General features: G+C 48.0%; 1 protein-coding gene across 1 annotated transcript in view; it reads left to right on the top strand.

Moving 5' to 3' along the window:
* Positions 1 to 16,517, top strand: part of LOC109894231 (intersectin-2) — a 39,938-nt gene that overhangs the window by 9,912 nt on the left and 13,509 nt on the right. The window contains exons 3-28 of the mRNA XM_020487545.2: positions 622 to 714; positions 814 to 877; positions 982 to 1,160; positions 1,243 to 1,599; positions 1,820 to 1,913; positions 2,067 to 2,209; positions 2,898 to 2,961; positions 3,100 to 3,237; positions 3,646 to 3,734; positions 3,884 to 4,146; positions 4,233 to 4,382; positions 6,933 to 7,073; positions 7,194 to 7,281; positions 7,520 to 7,659; positions 8,680 to 8,819; positions 11,432 to 12,186; positions 12,396 to 12,520; positions 12,637 to 12,863; positions 13,030 to 13,123; positions 14,587 to 14,783; positions 14,963 to 15,018; positions 15,108 to 15,274; positions 15,363 to 15,408; positions 15,523 to 15,644; positions 15,741 to 15,837; positions 15,967 to 16,161. Of these exons, the coding sequence (XP_020343134.1) occupies positions 622 to 714; positions 814 to 877; positions 982 to 1,160; positions 1,243 to 1,599; positions 1,820 to 1,913; positions 2,067 to 2,209; positions 2,898 to 2,961; positions 3,100 to 3,237; positions 3,646 to 3,734; positions 3,884 to 4,146; positions 4,233 to 4,382; positions 6,933 to 7,073; positions 7,194 to 7,281; positions 7,520 to 7,659; positions 8,680 to 8,819; positions 11,432 to 12,186; positions 12,396 to 12,520; positions 12,637 to 12,863; positions 13,030 to 13,123; positions 14,587 to 14,783; positions 14,963 to 15,018; positions 15,108 to 15,274; positions 15,363 to 15,408; positions 15,523 to 15,644; positions 15,741 to 15,837; positions 15,967 to 16,161 (4,224 nt within the window). The remainder of the gene's footprint in view (positions 1 to 621; positions 715 to 813; positions 878 to 981; positions 1,161 to 1,242; positions 1,600 to 1,819; positions 1,914 to 2,066; positions 2,210 to 2,897; positions 2,962 to 3,099; positions 3,238 to 3,645; positions 3,735 to 3,883; positions 4,147 to 4,232; positions 4,383 to 6,932; positions 7,074 to 7,193; positions 7,282 to 7,519; positions 7,660 to 8,679; positions 8,820 to 11,431; positions 12,187 to 12,395; positions 12,521 to 12,636; positions 12,864 to 13,029; positions 13,124 to 14,586; positions 14,784 to 14,962; positions 15,019 to 15,107; positions 15,275 to 15,362; positions 15,409 to 15,522; positions 15,645 to 15,740; positions 15,838 to 15,966; positions 16,162 to 16,517) is intronic.

Here is a 16,517-nt window from a genome sequence, read left to right as displayed (position 1 = left end):
GTTTTCATTGTGGGGGACTGTAACAATGTTTGTCCTCCACCTTTTTAAAAGAAGAAACAAGCGAAAGATAAAGGGGTCTGAGTGGTTCTGTCTTGTATGACTGCTGGGTTTCACTAACCATGAATAAAAAAAGGCAACAGTAAATATAATACCCCACGAATGATGCAGCGCCCCCCTTGGGCCAATAAGTGTAATTTTGTAAATGAAGGATCTCTATTGCAAGACACATCATTCACCCAAGTTTCATCCAAAATTGGGCAAGAGCTGTCAGATATATCGCGTGTGCCTAACGGACAGAGACGGATCCACAGTCCTCTCCCTGATTTCATCGTGGGGGACAATTGAATGTCTAAGTTCCATCCTTGTTCGGTCTATTCATACAGTCGCTCTTTGGTCATATTAAGAGGCTTTGCCTGGTGTGTGTTTATTGCGTGTCTTTTAGCTTGAGGTTGTCTTGTGAAACCTCAGCTGTTTCCTGTGTTTGGAGTTGTTGCTCAATCTTTGTGTGTGTGTTGCTACCATACACCTCTGTTTGCCTTGTACCTATAGATTCGTAGGCCTTTCCCACAGAGGGCTGAGATTGGTATCTGAAAATTATTTATCTCTCCTCTCTTTCTCCAGGCGGCCGCAATGTGTGGGCTATCTCTCCAGAGGAGAGGGACAAACATGATAAACAGTTTGACACCCTCTCTCCCGCGACGGGCTTCGTCTCAGGTACCAAGACGATGCTTGCATGCACACCAATATTTTAATCTCTCCCTACTGTAATGTCGCTCACTCGCTCTCTCACTCTTTCTCTTGTTCGCACTCCAGGGGAGCAGGCCAGGAAGTTCTTCCTGCAGTCGGGTCTTCCCTCCTCAGTGCTGGCAGAGATATGGTGAGCTTCCTTCTCTGTGCTGGGAGAAATCTTGTAGGCAGCTGCTCTCCAGTCACCCACACTTGATTGTCCTGAGGAAGTTATGACCCTCTCTCTACCCCCAGGGCCCTGGCTGACATGAATAAGGATGGGAAGATGGACAGGTTGGAGTTCTCCATCGCTATGAAGCTCATTAAGCTCAAACTTCAGGGCACACCCCTTCCCTCATCTCTACCAATCATCATGAAGCAGCCGCCAGTGCCCGCCCCTTCCTCAACAGGCGCCATGTCCTCCTCACGCTATGGTACGTTAACACTTCTCTTCTATTTTTATTTCAATGTTTTATCTTATCGTTTTAATAATGTGTGTTTCCTCTGTCTCTCCAGGAATGGGCTCCATGCCAAACCTGTCGATGATGCCTGGAGCCATCGCCATGCTCACCCCCATCCCCATGACATCCAACTTCGCAACCATGACCCCTAACCTCTCATCCATGACCCCTAACCTCTCATCCATGACCCCTAACCTCTCATCCATGACCCCTAACCTCTCAACCATGATCCCTAACCTCTCACCCATGGCCCCTGTGACTGGCCTCACTCCTATGGTCCCAATGGCAACAGGCATGGTCCCCCTGGTTGCCACGTCAACAATGCCCCTGCTGCCGTCCCTGGGCAGCCCCGCTCTCCCTAATGGCACTATGGGTATCCTACAGCAACTTCCACCAGGACACATGGGGACAGGTAAGAGGAGGACAGGCTCTCTTTCTTCATCTTTGTCTCTCTTTCCTTCAACCCCCACCCTCTCTCTCTCTCAATCTGTATGGAAGTGAATAGAGAGTAGAAACTGCTGTGTCACCATTCTCAATAACTGAGTGGATATCATGGTGTATTTGCAATGTAACCAAATGGTAAATCTCAGTTGAAATTGATAAGGACATTTATAATGCGTGTGTGTGTCAAGGCCTGCCTCTCTCTGTGTCCTACACCTCCTCTCCTCTGGGTTTCTCTCCTGGGATGAACAAAGCTACGTCACTGCTGGACCTAGGCTCAAGCAGGTAACACACACTTTATAGGATCTGACCTACATCTCTACCAATTTAGATGCCAATGGACTGTTTCTACATGGGCTAACTCTATAATATGCTCTCTCTCGCCATCCATCTTTCTCGCTCTCTCTATCCAACTGCGTCTCTCTCTCTCCACTCCAGCTCCAACTCTTCATCCACCTCCTCCCTGGCAGGTAGTTCTCCTAAGACGGCGCCCTCTGACTGGGCCGTGCCTCAGGCCTCGCGCCTGAAATACAGACAGCAGTTCAACAGCCTCGACAAACACATGACGGGATACCTCACAGGTGGGTGCTGCTGGGAAATATAGGCAAACAGACGGGCAGCCGTCCGACAGGAGGGTGGCTATGGGTAATGTAGTTTACCTAAGGAACCTCAATGGAATTAAGTAATTGACTTTACTGTGTTATCCTTGTCAGTTTTCAAAATGCATGTACTGTGGATAATGCAGCTATATGAAAGATGGGGGTAATGTTCATGTGGTAGTTAGGAAGGGAAGACACGCGAGTCGATTAAGATGCACCTCGTGATGGGTGGAAAGCCTGGCTTACCTGTGTGTGTGTGTCATACTTGAACCGAAGTATTTGTGGAATGCGGGGTGTGGTTGTCGGAATTTGTGTCCACTGGGTTGATGACTTTGCCTTTAACATTCCTAACTTATGCCCTTGTTGCCTTGTTGTGGAAGACTGCTGCTCTACTGGCCGTGTGTGTGTGTGTGTGTGTGTGTGTGTGTGTGTGTGTGTGTGTGATCTACACCTTCTCCTTTCCTCTCAGCTACCTCTTGACAGACCTGTTCTGGGGAAACTGCCATTGTATCTTAAGACTCACTGTCAGAAACCAGTGTAGGATCACTTGGCAACTGTTTCTGAATCCTTTTAAATCATTCTTATAATTTGGAGGTTGTCCACAAAGGCTGCAAGTTATAAAACTTGACGTAATCGACTGAGATTGCTTTATTCTGTGTGTGTATTTCAGGTCCGCAGGTGAGGAATGCCATGGCAACCACTCTGCTCACTCAGACACAGCTGGCCACCATCTGGTGAGTACACCTTCATCATCAACTTACAGTTGTACCTGTATAAGAACGTTTGACCTTTGCAGTAACGTGCTTCAAAGGAGGAACCTAAGAATGTGTGTGCGCGCGCTAATCTCTCGTATCTCTCTCTCTCTCTATCAGGACCCTGGCTGATGTGGATAAGGATGGGAAGCTAAGAGGAGAGGAGTTTATTCTGGCCATGCATCTAGTGGACATGGCCAAGACCGCCCAACCCTTACCTCTCACACTACCCATAGAACTAATACCACCATCACAGAGGTAAACACACACACACACCCCCCAACTTACCCTTACCTCTCACACTACCCATAGAACTAATACCACCATCAGAGGTAAACACACACACAACCCCCCACCTAACCCTTACCTCTCACACTACCCATAGAGCTAATACCATCATCAGAGGTACACACACACACACACACACACACACACACACACACACACACACCTACCTAACCCTTTCCTCTCACACTACCCACAGAACTAATACCACAATCAGAGGTACACACACACACACACACACACACACACACACACACACACACACCCCTACCTAACCCTTACCTTTCACACTACCCATAGAACTAATACCACCATCACAGAGGTACACACACACACACAAACAAACCCCTACCTAACCCTTCCCCTCTCTCTTTCTGGAAGGGGTGCCGTGAATGGGACCAGTTTATCTCTCTATGCTGGCATCACTGAAGAACTGGAGGCTGAGCCACCACAGAAACCCAAAAGCAACTGTATGTACACACACGGACGCCCACTCACTCTTCTCCTGTATGACTACAACACATACATACATTATGCATCTGTACACATCTAATGACTATTGACTTATGACACTCGTCTCCCTATCCTCTCTCTCCCCACCCATCCCTCCCTCCCTTAGTATCGTTTGAGGATAAATTCAAGGCCAACCTGGAGCGAGGGAACGCGGAGCTGGAGAAAAGACGACAGGCTCTGCAGGACACACAGAGGAGAGAGGAGGAGAGACGCCAGCAGAAGGAGAGAGAGGAGCGAGAGAGGAGAGAGCGGGAGGCCAGAGAGCAGGAGGAGAGGAGAAGGAAGGAGGAGGAGAGGAGGCTAGAGCGACAGAGGGAGCTGGAGAGACAGAAAGAGGAGGAGAGGCTGAAGGAGATTGAGAGAAAAGAGGTGAAGAGGCATGTTCTATAATGGGCCAGGGCTCTGTGTGTGTGTGTGTCCACGTGTGTGTGTTTGACTGCGTGTGGGTTCCCCAGGCGGCGCAGCGTGAGTTGGAGCGCCAGAGGAAAGAGGAGTGGGAGAGGAGGAGGAGAGGAGAGCTGCTGAGCCAGAAGAGTCAGGAGCAGGAGGACATCGGCAGACTAAAAACCAGGAAGAGGAACCTGGAGATGGAGCTGGAGGCTGTGGTGAGGCTACACTAGGGCTGTTAAGGTGACCGTAATTACTGCCACACCCACCGGCAGTCACGAGTCATGACCGCAGTCACGGTAACTAGACTTCTCCAAGCTCTGATGCTGCTGATGGTCATTAGTAACTTACCAAACGTGGTAACTGCCTGGTACTCAGCACCCTATTGTCCCTCTAATAACGCTGAGGTCAATGCAAATAAAATTGAACATCCAATCAAACATGAGAGCCTATGATCTCATCTTGCTCAACATTTCATTAGGCTATGCATTTGCGTGAGAAAACAGAGTTTTGATGGCCTCTTAAAAAGAGGATCCCATCAGAATTCTATAGGCTAGGCCTATTGTATTTATTTCTCAACTCTCCTAATATTAAGCACATTGCTTATATTTACAACAGGAGTATAACCTACTTGGCTGGCAAGAAAATGAACCACAGGAAAAGCATCCTCCATTCACTATTTAAATGCTTAGATGACATGTATTTTTCCCCCCTGTTCCGAGACAGATAATGGTCCATTCTAAATCAAAACTAATTTCACACGTTTATATTATTTAAAATATGTGAAGACAAGATTAAATCAAGAACAGTCTGATAGGTGACAATATTAACCTATCACTTGTGAATGATGCCCAGCTTGTGTGCAGTAATGCAAGAAACAGCGCATGCCTTTTTTTGTGCAACTCTTTCAAGTCATAGTCTCACACCTCTTGTAGCTTAGCCCATAGGCCTATATGTTTCGATAAGGTTTGTATCACAACTAAAGTGGCCAAATAACTTCTTGAAATGAAGCACATTAATCTGCTTTACAACCGGTGTAGAGCCTAACTGGCATACGTAGGCTGCACGTGAGTTTCAAGTTTAGGAAAGATCACTTTCACCATAAAAATGCACCTTTATTATAAAGCATTTTATGCGAAATCGCATTTGCGGTCACTTTTGAGAATGGTATTTCCCCCTAATTGATTGCGTTTTGGAACATTCGTGCTTTTAGCCTACTGCCGTGTGCGCATGGCTGCGCTTATAATGTGATGAAATAGCCTAATAGTTTAGTAACATTTTAAGCTAAATGTTCTGATCTGTTGCGTCAGGCTCATTGCTTTCGAAAGGATTTTTCTGGGTGAGTGGTTGTATTAATTTGGGATCTATCGCATCCCACAACTGTCCCAGACTGTTTGGAATATTTATTTCTCGCTCAGAAGGACAAGTTGATCAATAGAATAGGTACACTTTTATACTATAGGGGATAGTAGATTGACATATGCTAGTGCTTTTGCTGTTTGTTAGGGCTACTCATCTTGTTGGCTGATAAAGTAAATGTGGATAGTTCTTCTAGCATCTTCAATATGTACCTCAGAATTCAATAAGAAGGACGTGCGCAACTGCGTCCCCGACGTGTCGGTCTTCACTTGTAGCCTACTTTGGAGCTGAGATGGATGCCTGTGAGAAGAACCCGATCACGTGACCGGCATTGGCCAATAAGTATTTAGATATCTGAGAGAGCCATGTGAGTGAGAGGTGCTTCGGAACATGCAGCCTGTGATCCGAAGAATTTCATTATTATATTCAGCCCAATATTGGCCTCAAAAGGCATGGATTTTTTAAAAGGGGCATAACGGCCATACTAGGGGGATGCTGCCTGGAAAGTCAAGGCATTATCAAGTGCTTGTCAAATTGTGAATGAGAGACTGATGAAGCTTGTGTAAGAAGCAAAGCAGAGCTCATGCTTTTCATGCAACTTTTTTCAAATCATCATTAGAGTGCCATCATGCAGCCTTAGAATTTATTTAAAAAATCTAAACATATCGCCCAACTTTTGTAACTAAAGTTGCATAAATGACTCTTAATTAAGCATATAGGAGGACCTGTGTCTTTAACTGCTCAACACAGAATAGCCCCATGTGCGCACTCCCTCACAAATCATTTGGAGAAACCATCCTTTCAATTTTATTCAGCTATGTTCAATTGTATTCTTCATACTATGAAATCATATAAAAGAATACCACGGAATTCTAGGCTAATCTTGTCTGCTAAATGAACTAGTGTAGCCCATATGGCATAGCTGGATCAGGACCTAACATAAGGACATCTCAGAGTATGCTATTCTGTTCTTCTGAAATAGACGACATTTTCTTCATATCATGTTTCTTTAGTCCTGTCTAAAATAAATCATGGATTTATTCTGATGGTGTAGGCTATATTAAATGGAGATGTTCCAAAGGTCTGCATCAGTGGCTTGTATTCTATGTGTGGAAGCCTGGAGATGCTAAATGTGTTATGTTAATTAACGGTCAATTACCGTGAGACCGGCAGTTATTTCCTTGACAATCGACAGCTGACAATTTCATGACCTCCACAGCCCTAGGCTACACGTGCGCACACGCACGGCTATAGTCAGTCACACTCACTCTTTCACTCTCTCTCCCATTTTCACTCACTTAAATTCAAATGAGCTTCATTGGCATACTCAATCACTCTGTTTCTCCATTGGTGTCATAGTTCCTAATCTACCAGAATCCCAACGGTACCTGACCACATCTCTCTCCTAGGGTAACAAACACAGGCAGATCTCTGAGCGGCTGCATGATGCTCAGAGCAAGAGGAAGGTGCAGCGGAGCGAGCTGGAGCTGACCAACCAGAGACGAGACACAAGCAGACTGGACATCAACTCCCTGCAGAGACAACTAGAGGTGTCTGTCTCAGTATTAACTGTATTCTCAGTTACTGTTTGCCTCATTCCTTCCTTCGTGTTTCTGGTGTGTCGTTGTCTCCCCTCCCCTCCTGATGATGCGTTTGTTCCTGTGCTTAAGGAGTACCAGAGGAAGCTGTCCCAGCTGACTCCAGAACAGCAGAGGCTCAGTGACAAACTGAGGAACATGGCCCTCAACAACCTGCCAGGTATGGGCTGGTGTTAGGTTAGGTTGAGACTGGGGCTAATTTAGGCTGTGGTGGTGTGCTAGACTAGTGTTTATGGATTGTTTATACAGTAGGACTGGGTTATATGGCTAGACTAGACAAAATTCCCCTTCAGTCAAACATAACAATCTCACATGACTGAATAGGAACCTATGTTGGGAAACCGTAGTGAATTCTACTGAACATTTTCCTCCTGTCATTCTCAACTCTTCTTCTCCAGTCTCCACCATGTCCACGCTGAAGCGCAGCGCCAGTGAGAAGGACGGAGTGTGTCGCAAACTGAAGCAGCAGCTGGATGCTCTGGAGAACGAGACGGCTGCTAAACTGGCCGACATGGACCAGTACCAGAACGACATACAGGTACGGACATTTAACATTTTAGGTCAGCTGGATGTCTAACACCCATGTCTCGGTGAATATTAACACTCACTCACACTTAACACTTATGGTAATATCTTGAAGTATTTATTTCAGCTTTATTTAACCAGGTAGGCAAGTTGAGAACAAGTTCTCATTTACAACTGCGACCTGGCCAAGATAATGCAAAGCAGTTTGACACATACAACAACACAGAGTTACACATGGAATAAACAAACATACAGTCAATAATACAGTAGAAAAATCTATAAACAGCATGTGCAAATGAGGTAGGATAAGAGAGGTAAGGCAATAAATAGGCCATGGTGGCGAAGTAATTACAATATATACAATAAGTATAACTTTCGACCTGAAGTGGATATATGACATTAACGTGATTTGATTTGAGACGGGGCTGGAATGATTCAGTATTTGTGTGGCTAATATGATTGATAACCAGTCTGCTCTGCTGCTTCTCTCTGTGTCTAAACTACCACTACAACACTGGCCTTTTTCTCCTCCTTTTCTTCCTCTCTTTCCCTCCCTCCATCCTTTCCTCTCCCCCTTCCCTCTATCTCCTTCTCAACTCTCTCTCTGCCCCCTACATATTCCCTCCTCCCTCTCTCCTGGCCTGTCTTGCTGCAGTATGGGGATGCTGATGACTGCCTGCTTCATGGTCTCCTCTCTCTGGTCAACTGCCTTAGTAACCTCTTCTACCTCCTTAAGGTGCTCTCTCACTCTCTCTCTTCTTCTCCCTCTCTCTCTCTCTCTCTGTATTTGTGTCTAGACTCTAAACCACTATTCCATGAGTTCTCCAACCCCTCTCACCCCTGTGCTTGCTGTGCCACCTTGTGGGTTTGTAGTTTGTGCTTCATGTCAAATCCTATGTCGTTTACCTCTCCCTCGTCACAGGTCATTGTCGGTCAAAGATCATGTTGTGCCTTTATTATTCTGAATACGTCCCACCCCGTTTAGTATGTGAAATGTGCTCTCTTATTGATGTTGTGCATATGGTAATATCAGGATCTGAGAGAGAGCCAGCGGAAGCAGCAGTCGGCTCTGGATAAACTACGGAGCATCAAAGAGGACAAACGGAGAGAACTGGAGAGACAGAGGGCGCAGGAGGAGGAGAGGAAGAGGAGGGAGGAGGAGGAGGCCCAAAGGTGACCTGGTCTCTCCTCTACGCACACATATACACGAACACACACACACACAGTGTATTCAGACCCCTTCACTTTTTCCACATTTTGTTACGTTATAGCCTTATTCTAAAATGTATTCAATAAAACATTTTCCTCATCAATCTACAGACAATTCCTCATAATGACAAAGCGAAAACAGGTTTTTAGACACTTTTGCAGATAAAAAGTATTCAGACCCTTTGCTTTGAGACTCAATCTGTTTCCATTGATCATTCATGAGATGTTTCTACAACTTGATGATTTGGAAAGGCACACACCTGTCTATATAATGTCCCACAGTTGACAGTGCATGTCAGAGCAAAAACCAAGCCATGAGTTTGAAGGGATTGTCCATAGAGCTCAGAGACAGGATTGTGTCGAGGCACAGATCTGGGGAAGGGTACCAAAAAATGTCTGCTGCATTGAAGGCCTCCAAAAACAGTGGCCTCCATCGTTCTTAAATGGAAGAAGTTTGGAACCACCAAGACTCTTCCTAGAGCTGGATGCCCGGCAAAACTGAACAATCGTGGGAGAAGGGCCTTGGTCTGGGAGGTGGCCCAAGGGCTTTGGTCTGGGAGGTGGCCCAAGGGCTTTGGTCTGGGAGGTGGCCCAAGGGCTTTGGTCTGGGAGGTGGCCCAAGGGCTTTGGTCTGGGAGGTGGCCCAAGGGCTTTGGTCTGGGAGGTGGCCCAAGGGCTTTGGTCTGGGAGGTGGCCCAAGGGCTTTGGTCTGGGAGGTGGCCCAAGGGCTTTGGTCTGGGAGGTGGCCCAAGGGCTTTGGTCTGGGAGGTGGCCCAAGGGCTTTGGTCTGGGAGGTGGCCCAAGAGCTTTGGTCTGGGAGGTGGCCCAAGAGCTTTGGTCTGGGAGGTGGCCCAAGGGCTTTGGTCTGGGAGGTGGCCCAAGGGCTTTGGTCTGGGAGGTGGCCCAAGGGCTTTGGTCTGGGAGGTGGCCCAAGGGCTTTGGTCTGGGAGGTGGCCCAAGGGCTTTGGTCTGGGAGGTGGCCCAAGGGCTTTGGTCTGGGAGGTGGCCCAAGGGCTTTGGTCTGGGAGGTGGCCCAAGGGCTTTGGTCTGGGAGGTGGCCCAAGGGCTTTGGTCTGGGAGGTGGCCCAAGGGCTTTGGTCTGGGAGGTGGCCCAAGGGCTTTGGTCTGGGAGGTGGCCCAAGGGCTTTGGTCTGGGAGGTGGCCCAAGGGCTTTGGTCTGGGAGGTGGCCCAAGGGCTTTGGTCTGGGAGGTGGCCCAAGGGCTTTGGTCTGGGAGGTGGCCCAAGGGCTTTGGTCTGGGAGGTGGCCCAAGGGCTTTGGTCTGGGAGGTGGCCCAAGGGCTTTGGTCTGGGAGGTGGCCCAAGGGCTTTGGTCTGGGAGGTGGCCCAAGGGCTTTGGTCTGGGAGGTGGCCCAAGGGCTTTGGTCTGGGAGGTGGCCCAAGGGCTTTGGTCTGGGAGGTGGCCCAAGGGCTTTGGTCTGGGAGGTGGCCCAAGGGCTTTGGTCTGGGAGGTGGCCCAAGGGCTTTGGTCTGGGAGGTGGCCCAAGGGCTTTGGTCTGGGAGGTGGCCCAAGGGCTTTGGTCTGGGAGGTGGCCCAAGGGCTTTGGTCTGGGAGGTGGCCCAAGGGCCTTGGTCTGGGAGGTGGCCAAGGGCCTGATGGTCACTCTGAGAGCGCTCCAGAGTTCCTCTGTGGAAGTGGTTTTCCTTCTGGATGTTTAGCCCATCTCTGCAGCACTCCACCATTTACGCCTTTTTGGTAGAGTGGCCAGACGGAAGCCACTCCTCTGTAAAAGGCACATGACAGCCAAATTGGAGTTTGTCAAAAGGCACCTAAAGACTCTCAGACCATGAGAAACAAGATTCTCTGCTCTGATGAAACCAAGATTGAACTCTTTGGCTGAATACCAAGCGTCACGTCTGGAGGAAACCTGGCACCATCCCTACTGGGGATGTTTTTCAGCGGCTGGGACTGTGAGACGAGTCAGGATCGAGGGACAGGTGAACGGAGCAAAGTACAGAGAGATCCTTGAGGTAAACCTGCTCCAGAGCGCTCAGGACCTCAAACTGAGGCGAAGGTTCAGCTTCCAACATGACAATGACCCTAAGCACACAGCCAAGACAATGCAGGAGTGGCTGTAGGCCAAGTCTCTGAATGTCCTTGAGTGGCCCAGCCAGAGCCTGGACTTGAACTTGATTTGAACATCTCTGTAGAGACCTGAAAACAGCTGTGCAGTGATGCTCCCCATCCAACTCTGTAGATCCTCTTAAGCTCTGTCAGGAAGAATGGGAGAAACTCACGAAAATACAGATGTGCCAAGCTTGTAGCGTCATACCCAAGAAGACTCGAGGCTGTACTGAGTAAAGGGTCTGATTACTTATGTAAATGTGATATTTCAATTTAATTTGAAATACATTTGCAATTTTTGCTTTGTCATTATGGGGTATTGTTTGTAGATTGAAGAGGGAAAGTAAACAATTTGATACATTACAGCCTTATTAAAAAATTTAACAAAATGTGGAAAAAGTATTTCCAAATGCACAGTATACACGCTCAAGCATGATTTGTTTTGACATTGACATTTTGACCTCTTTCTCCCTCCCTCCCCTGTCTACCCAGGCGCATTAAGCTGGAGAAGGAGCGTCAGTGGCAGAAGAAGCTGCAGAGAGAAGAGGAGGAGAGACAGATGAGGTTGCAGGAAGAGAGGGAGGCCAAACTGAGAGAGGAGGAGGAGAAGGAGGTGCAGGCCCGCCTCTTAGCTGCTAAAGAACAGGCAGAACGGGAACGCAGAGCAGATGAGAGGAGAGAGCAGGAGAGGAGGATGCAGGAGGAGAGGAGAAGACTGGAGGAAGAGGAGAGGAATATGAGGGAGGAGGAGAGAAGGAAACGGGAGGAGGAGAGGAAGAGAGAGGAGGAGGAGAGGAGAGAGGAAGAGAGGAGGCGACAGGAGGAGAGGAGGAAGCAAGAAGAGGAGGATTGGCGCAGGAGAGAGGAAGAGAGGAAGAGGTTAGAGGAGGAGATGGAGAGAGAGAAGGAGGAAGAGGAGAAGAGGCGGCAGCGGGCTGCGGACGCAGCAATCCGAGACGCAGAGGAGAGGAAGAGAGTGGAGGAGGAGAGGAGAAGGCAGGAAGAGGTGGACAGGAAGAGGCGCGAGGAGGACAGGAAGAGAGTGGAGGAGGAGAGGAAGGAGGAAGAGAGGAGGAGGCGGCGGCAGGAGGAGGAGGAGGAGGAGAGGAAGCTGAAGGAAGAAGCGAAGAGGAAGCTGGAGGAGGAGAAGAGGAAAAGACAGGAGGAGGCGTTGCGGCCGAGTGCAGGGAAGACAAACATCCATGACAAACTGTCAGCCCTTCTCAGAGGACTAGAGGAGAGGAAAGGTAAGGAGGAACAACTAGACATTCAACTGTTTCATTCCCCTGCATTATTTTTATTCATTCATTACCTTTATTAAACCTATATTATGATATCGAAAACAAAAAGGCACATGATTGCTCTGGTCAAATGTAGCTCGCAATATAGGTGTAATGAAAGATTAATATATTTTCAAATGTAAACTGAGGTGCTGTTATGTGAATGGCTATTCCAGGTGGTCTGCAGCCCCAGGCCATGGAGCACAGGAAGTCTGCGGCGCTCACTTCCTTCCGGGCGCTCTACCCTTTCACAGCTCGCAACCAGGACGAACTCAGCTTCGAGGCCGATGAGCTCATCGAGGTTAGAACCATAGAGATGACTAATTCTAAATGTAATTCTACACTGTCATAATTTCTGAGTACAGGTTTGTGCTTCTTTGTTGTTTGACCTTTGTGTGCCCATTCATGTGTGTCTAGGTGGATGAGAGTACGGAGCGGGAGCAGGGTTGGCTGTATGGCTGTCGGCAGGGGAAGATGGGCTGGTTCCCAGAGAGCTACGTGGAGAGACAGGCCAAACCAGAGACACCTGCTGTTATTAATGCAACTCCAGCTGCCACTACCACTGCTGTTGCTACTACTGCTGTTTATGCTACTGTTGCTAAACAGGACCCCAGACCACAACTCTCCACTCCCAAACACACAGGGTAGGATGGCTACCACACACACGCGCACAATTACTACCCATAGGTCCTTTGCCTAGGACCGTGTTACCTTTCCTCAACCCTGATGAGACATTTTATATGGTGATTCATGTAAATACTGTACTACTGACACAAAAGTTCATGACATTTGACCCTTGATGTCTTCTAGGAAACCCGGGGGAGACGCTACCATGCCAACGGGACAGAACTCCGCCTTCACTCCTACACACGCCCCTCATCACGCCCCCTTGGATCAGATACAGGTATAGGAGAGGGGTGGAACGAGCCAATTGGAAGCAAGGGATGAGTTGGTGGCCAATATTGTGATTGGTGATGGATGGCTCCACCTTCTCAGGAGCACAGCACAGTGGCACACCTGTTTCAATTAGTCAAAGGCTTTATGATTAGTTGACTAATTGAATGAGGTGTGCCAGCTTAGGGTTAAAACTAAAATGTAAATCGTCTGCCCCGGGGGGGCCCGAGGAAAGGGTTGGGTAACCCTGGTCTGGACTCTAAAGACGGTCTGTCTTCAATCTCTTGACACTGAAGGGATAGGGGCAAGGGGTTGTTATTGCTCCAGGTATTCCACAGTACTGTGCTGCCATAGCCGCCCTCACCGTCACCTGTACACAATATAACCAGGACGTTGGAGTGGAGGAGCAGGAAGTGTTGGGTGATATTTACACTGTAACACCCCACACAGATCATGTTGCTACGTAGTTAGCTAGAGGACTCATTTTTGTATCTGTTCCACAGGCAGAGCCATTGAGGCCATCTCCGTTTTGAAATGGTCCTGAACCATATCTTGTGTGTCATTCATTTGTTGTGGCCACTAAAGGGCAGGATATAGTGTAAAGATATTCCTATTGGTTGGGAGCAAGCAAGGCAACCAAATTTAAAGACAATGCTCTGATCATTGGCTGATGGCTCCCAACCAATAGGAATCCCCACCCAGTTGACTACTTTAAAATGGTGAAGCCCTCACTGGCAATATCCCTGCAAAAAAAAAACGGTTATATCCGTGATGAGTCCTCTAACTCCGTGTTTACGAACTCGAGTACTCCCAACAGTACACATTTTTATTATAGCCCCAGACAAACGTACCTGATTCAACTTGTCAACTAATCATCAAGGAGGTGTGTTTGTCCCGGGCTAAAAGACATACAGAGCTCCATGTATGTGTGTGTAAATATATGATGCGGGTACTTGAGGACCAGAGTTGGGGAAACACTGCTCTGACTGTGTTGCTACCAGACTAGACCGATTATTCCTTATGCCTACTTTGATATACACACAGATTCAGACTGCACTGGTTAAAAGGAAGGGACTGGTGTCAGGAATATGACAGAAACTCCCTCCAGCCTGCTTACACCAGTCTAGAACCAGTCTAGAACCAGTCTAGAACTTTTATATTCACGAGGAGTGAAAAGGGAGAGCTAGGGTCCTGTAGGTTTTTCGCTCAAACCCTAATCTAGCGCACCTAATTCTAATAATTAGCTGGTGGTTGAGCTGAATCGGGTTAGTTACGACTGGGGTTGGATTGAAAACCTGCAGGAGGGTAGCTCTCCAGGAGCAGGGTTGGGAGAGCCCTGAACTACAATCTCCCAATTTGACTTTGACCCCTGTCCTTTGGCTCTCTCTCCCCCTCAATCTCTTCCATCCCTCTGTCTACCCTCTTCCTTCGCTGTCTTTAACTCCCTCCACCCCTTGTTCTTTCCTTCTGTAGGTGGCGGGTAGCCTGCAGGCCCAGGCTCTGTGTTCGTGGACAGCTAAGACAGAGAGCCATCTGAACTTCAGTAAGGACGATGTGATCTGGGTGCTGGAGCAGCAGGACAGCTGGTGGCTGGGGGAGCTCAACGGGGCGCAAGGCTGGTTCCCCAAAACATATGTCACACTCCTGGGAGAGAATGAAGACACCACCAAGTAAATACACGCCACACACAGTTTTTCTTTGTGTTTTTTTTTCCCTCACACACACAGTTTTGGCAAACAGGCCCTTTTGTTATCAGTGAAGGAATGTCGTGTTTGTGTAGAATTCAGTCGTGTGCATGTGTTTACTTATGTTATAATCGTTTTAATAATGTATATTTGTCTTGTTCCAGCTCGATAAATTCCCCTCCGGATGGCTCTGAAGCCACAGATGCTGCTCAACAGGAAGGTAGTTTGACGTTTGTGTCTCTGAGAGCTCAAGTTTTGTGTCATCCAATCAGAATGTCTCTGAGGTTATGTTTTGTGTTGTACAATCAGAGTACGTGGCGCTGTACACCTATGAGAGCCCAGAGCCTGGCGACCTGACGTTTAGGGAGGGTGATGTCATCCTGGTGACCCAGAGAGAGGGAGAGTGGTGGAGCGGAGGCATCGGAGACCGCACCGGGGTGTTCCCTTCTAACTATGTCAAACCCAAAGAGACAGACGTAAGACGCATGCAAACACACGCACAGTGTACTGCAACTTGTACCCGGTTTGCACTTAAGACCTAAGTACGGTAACTTGTTCTTTCAGACATCCAGCAACTCTGGAAAGTCAGGTCAGCCTGGGAAGAAACCAGGTAAGGACATCACACTACATTATTCCCATGCTGGGAAAGTATAGCCTGGCTGCTCCTTTTTCCCTCTCAACGTTCCTCTAAATCTGATGGAACTCCCTACTTGTGCGCATGCAGAGATAGCCCAGGTGAGCACAACATACACGGCCACGGGGACAGAGCAGCTCAGCCTGGCGCCAGGACAGCTTATCCTCATCCTCAGCAAGAACCCCACCGGCTGGTGGCTCGGAGAACTGCAGGTTGGCTGACTGACTGGTTTAGACTAGAATGAAATCAGGCAATATGATTTTGATCGATACAATTTGCTTTAAATTGTTGATTGATTCATCTCTAAGGCGCGGGGAAAGAAGCGTCAGAAGGGTTGGTTTCCTGCCTCGCACGTCAAAATGCTGGGATCCAACAGCGGCAAGTCCACGCCAGCACCTCTACCAGGTAAAACACACACCTATCGCAGGAAACACACGTCTTTAGTAGGTAATGGGTGAAGAAGACCGGCTATCCTTTATTTGGAACTTCTATGCCCTCTCACACCTTGCTCTCCTCTCTCTCCCTCTCCTCCAGTGTGTCAGGTCATTGCCATGTACGACTACAAGGCAGCCAACGAGGACGAAATGAGCTTCTCCAAGGGTCAACTGATCAGTGTGTTCGACAAGAACGACCCCGATTGGTGGAAAGGGGAGGTCAACGGGGTCACCGGTCTGTTCCCAACCAATTACGTCAAGATGACCACTGCCGACACCGACCCCAGCCAGCAATGTGAGTACATCACTTTTTTGATGTGCTTTTCCAAAGTTTCTCAATTTAAGTGTTCACATGACAGGGTGGGCAGATAGATGCCTACCAGTACACATGACAGGTAAGATGGTATGTAAGATGTTAGTAGAGCCAGTTAGCATGGTGAGTCAGACTAGTCTAAAGTTTACCCCCCCCCCTACTACACAACTGATTAAAATAATCAAAGCTTGATAATGAGTTGGTTATTTGAATCAGCTGTGTAAACCTAGGGCAAAAACCAAAACGTGCACCAACTTTGGGAAACCCTGGGTAAGAGTTTAGCAACGGTGTTATTTATACTCTTGGGCGAAATCTTTCCCTGTTGATTCCTTTCTACC

This window comes from Oncorhynchus kisutch, linkage group LG7 (genome assembly GCF_002021735.2).
Source record: "Oncorhynchus kisutch isolate 150728-3 linkage group LG7, Okis_V2, whole genome shotgun sequence".
Lineage (NCBI taxonomy): Eukaryota > Metazoa > Chordata > Actinopteri > Salmoniformes > Salmonidae > Oncorhynchus > Oncorhynchus kisutch.
Note: the sequence above shows the minus strand (reverse complement) of the source record. Positions and strands in the feature narration are given on the sequence as shown.